This window comes from Gavialis gangeticus, unplaced genomic scaffold (assembly GCF_001723915.1).
Source record: "Gavialis gangeticus isolate Ggan-Ray unplaced genomic scaffold, GavGan_comp1, whole genome shotgun sequence".
In the NCBI taxonomy this organism is placed as follows: domain Eukaryota; kingdom Metazoa; phylum Chordata; order Crocodylia; family Gavialidae; genus Gavialis; species Gavialis gangeticus.
In genome coordinates, this window is record NW_017728991.1 from 604,087 (window position 1) to 607,265 (window position 3,179).

Below are 3,179 nucleotides of genomic sequence, written 5' to 3' on the forward strand. Positions count from 1 at the left end.
TCGGTGTGATGTGAAGGCAGAGCTGAGAGCGTCCACGTGCCCGAGCAGAGGGACGTAGCCAGGAGACCTGCTTGTCCGGGAAAGCTTGGGGAGCTGATGCCTCTGCCGGACCCCTTGCTCCCAGCGGCCCCGGGGACTGCCATGGCTGTGGAGCAAACTCCTGAGCCTCGGGACCTGAACTGAGCGGTCCCTCCGGGAGCCCGGGGCAGGCGGGGGCCCCGGCAGGCAGCTGCTTCTGGAACGAGGAAGCAGGAGGTAGCTGCCAGGTGCCTGGGAGGTGTCGGCCAAGGCGCTCCTGGGCTCTCGCTCCTTCCTGCCGCGAAGAAACAGCAGAGCAGGAGCATCCCTGCTCAGCTGAGTCCCCGCGGCAGCCTGGGGCTCTCCCGGGTGCTCCTATTGCCGAGGGGCAACGAGAGCTGGGCTTGGTGATACAGGTGCCCCTTGGCCCCGACGTGCAGGCAGGGGCCTGTGCACAAAGGTTTTTGAATCATCCCATTTCCTGGGGGAGACTTTCCCCTCGTCTGCCCCTTCCAGCTGCCTGGACTTCGTGCCCAAGGGAAAACTACCCTGGCACCAAGACCTGCCGCGGTCGGGCACCTGCTCAGCGGAGCGGCCGTGGCCCTGGAGCTGGAGCACAGGGGTGTTGGCAGGAGGGAAAGGGCTGCGCCTCCGGTCTCCCAGGTGTGGGAAGGGGCTGGTCCCGTGGGTCACTCGAGGGGCTGCCCTGGTCCTGGCACTGCCGTGAGCTGTGGAGGGCAGGAGAGGATGGGCCTGGGACCCTGGGCTCAAGGGCGGCATGCTGGTCTCTTGCAGCAATAAGGGGCCTCTTCTTCTGCAGCTTTCGGGCCTGCTCCCTCTACCCTCTGCCCGCCAAACACCCTCCATCTCCCCTCTTCTCCGCTAGGAGCCCGCCATGGCAGCCACGTGCCAGGCCGACACGGAGCTCCGGGACCTGGACGAGGAGCAGCTCTGGGAGATGCTGGAGAGCCACCGCTACCGCATCGTGCGCAGCGTCTGCCCCAGCCGGCTCACCCCCTACCTGCGCCAGGCCAAGGTGCTGGACCAGCTGGACGAGGAGGAGGTCCTGCATGGCCCCCAGTTCACCAACAGCGCCATGAGAGCGGGTAAGCGCAGGCAGGTGAAGGGGTGGCGTTAGGGGAGTAATGGATGAAGCCCCTTGGAGCGCGGGTGGATGCAAACCTGGGAGATTCCCTGCCGAGAGCGGGCAGGCAAAGTCTTGCCCCCGATCCCATCCGCTCTTCCCTAACCTGCCCCCAGGCCACATGCTGGATCTCCTGAAAACCCGTGGCAAGAACGGCGCCCTGGCCTTCCTGGAGAGCCTCAAGCTGCACAGCCCCGACACCTACACCCTCATCACGGGCCTGGAGCCCTCCATCGACCTCAACAACTTCAGCGGTAAGTCTTCCTACCCCTGCCCCAGAGCCGCCTCGGAGCTGGGGTTGGGGTGGGGTGGGGGTGCCGCCAGGTGTGGAGAGATGGGGGAGTGTGAGTGGGCAGCGGGGGCAGAGCCGAAGGGCCAGCAGCTTTCTGGCAAACGTTTCTGATTGCCTGGTCTGCTCCCTGGTTTGAGGGCAGGAGGGGGCTGGACGTGCCAGGAGTCAGGCATCACGTGGTGGCACCCGAAAGCCTCCTGGAAAGAGCACGCGTGCACCGTGCAGCACCTAGCGCGGCGGGGTCTGCCCCTGGACCAGGGTCTCACGACTGCTGCCCTAGTCCCTTGTGTTCCCCGGGAGCTTCGCCTCGCCCTGTCTCTTTGGGGAGGTCCATCCGTGGACGGGGCAGGCAGAGAGCCGGGGGGCTCGGGCCGAGCCAGGGCACAGCGGGGGCAGTGGGCTGGGACGTGGCGGGAGGGAGCAGGGCGGGTTCCCCTGGGCACGAGCCGTTCCCGTCCTGCCGCAGGCCTGGTGGAGAGCTCGAAGCTGACCGAGTGCCTGGCGAAGGCGGTGAACGGGCTGCAGGAGGCGGTGACGCAGGAGAAGCAGCAGAAAGCCTCGCTGCTGCACCGCTGCCGCCAGCTGCAGGAGCGCCTGGCCCAGCTGGAGGCCGAGGGCCAGCACCTGCGGGGCCTGCAGGCCGAGCACGACCGCATGAAGCGGGAGCTCAGCACCCACTTCCACGAGGTGCTCAAGCTGAAGGACGAGGTGTACAGCTTGTCCATGCACTACACCAACGCCCTCAAGGACAAGGACCTGGCCATCACGCGCTGCCGGGCGCTGCAGGAGGAGGTAGGGGCGAGGGCGAGGGACCCCGCTGCCTTGGCAGTGCCCACCCTGCCTGGGGCTGGTAGCAGCAGGACTTCCTTGGGAGACCAGCTGGTCCCTTCTGCGATGGCTCTGGCCCCCTGGGTGCTTGGAGGCATCCCCGGCGGGTCTGCGGCTGCAGTCCATGTCCGCACTGGGACATGTAAAGTGCCGGAGGGCGCGGGCTGCAGCTCCCCCAGACCAGCGCTGGGTGCAGAGCTGGCCTCGGAGGTCACCTCGGATGCCCGCGTCCCCTGGATGCTGCTGGCTCGGGGACGGACGCACTTTCCTCCCTGTGCCAGCACCGAGCAGGGTCCGCGTGCCCAGGGAGAGGGCGGGGCGTGGAGGCGGGCAGCGTCCTCCACATGCAGCCTGCTCCCATTAGGTGCAGGCCACGTCCTAGAGCCGTGGCCGGGTGTGACAGTGGGGGTAAGGTCTCCGGTCCCTGTGCCCACGCAGCTCTACCTGATGAAGCAGGAGCTGCAGCGCGCCCGCGTGGAGTCGTACTGCGAGCGGGAGCGTTCGTGGCGGAGGAGCAGCGACCTGCAGCCGCCGGCCGACGAGGTGCTGGTCCTCAGGGAGGAGAACGAGAAGCTTCGGTCCATGGTGGAACTGGAGACGTTCAGCCTGGTAAAGCTGACCCGCACCTTGCACCCTCCAGCGTTTGGGCAGCCGGCCCTGCGGGGCCGGGTGGGAAGGGGCTCGCCAGCTGCTTGTCCACCCCAGTGGTGCATGCGTTGACCGCGGTGTGCCCCTGGCGCAGGTGCAGAAGGACATCCTGGAGCAGAACCTGGACGAGGCCCTGGAGGGCAAGCAGGAGCTCCTCGATCGCATCCACTCGCTGCGGGAGAGGGCCGCGATTGCCGAGAGCCAGCGCAAGCAGGTAGGAGCCCCTGGTGCCCTGCTCCCGGGCTGGAG

General features: G+C 67.6%; 1 protein-coding gene across 1 annotated transcript in view; it reads left to right on the forward strand.

Annotated features, from left to right (window-relative positions):
- The first annotated feature begins 913 nt into the window (after positions 1-913).
- The window catches only part of CARD14 (caspase recruitment domain family member 14), a 14,158-nt gene continuing 11,892 nt past the window's right edge, over positions 914-3,179 (forward strand). The window contains exons 1-5 of the mRNA XM_019515578.1: positions 914-1,124; positions 1,279-1,416; positions 1,921-2,246; positions 2,721-2,891; positions 3,025-3,144. Coding sequence (XP_019371123.1) covers positions 914-1,124; positions 1,279-1,416; positions 1,921-2,246; positions 2,721-2,891; positions 3,025-3,144 — 966 coding nt within the window. The remainder of the gene's footprint in view (positions 1,125-1,278; positions 1,417-1,920; positions 2,247-2,720; positions 2,892-3,024; positions 3,145-3,179) is intronic.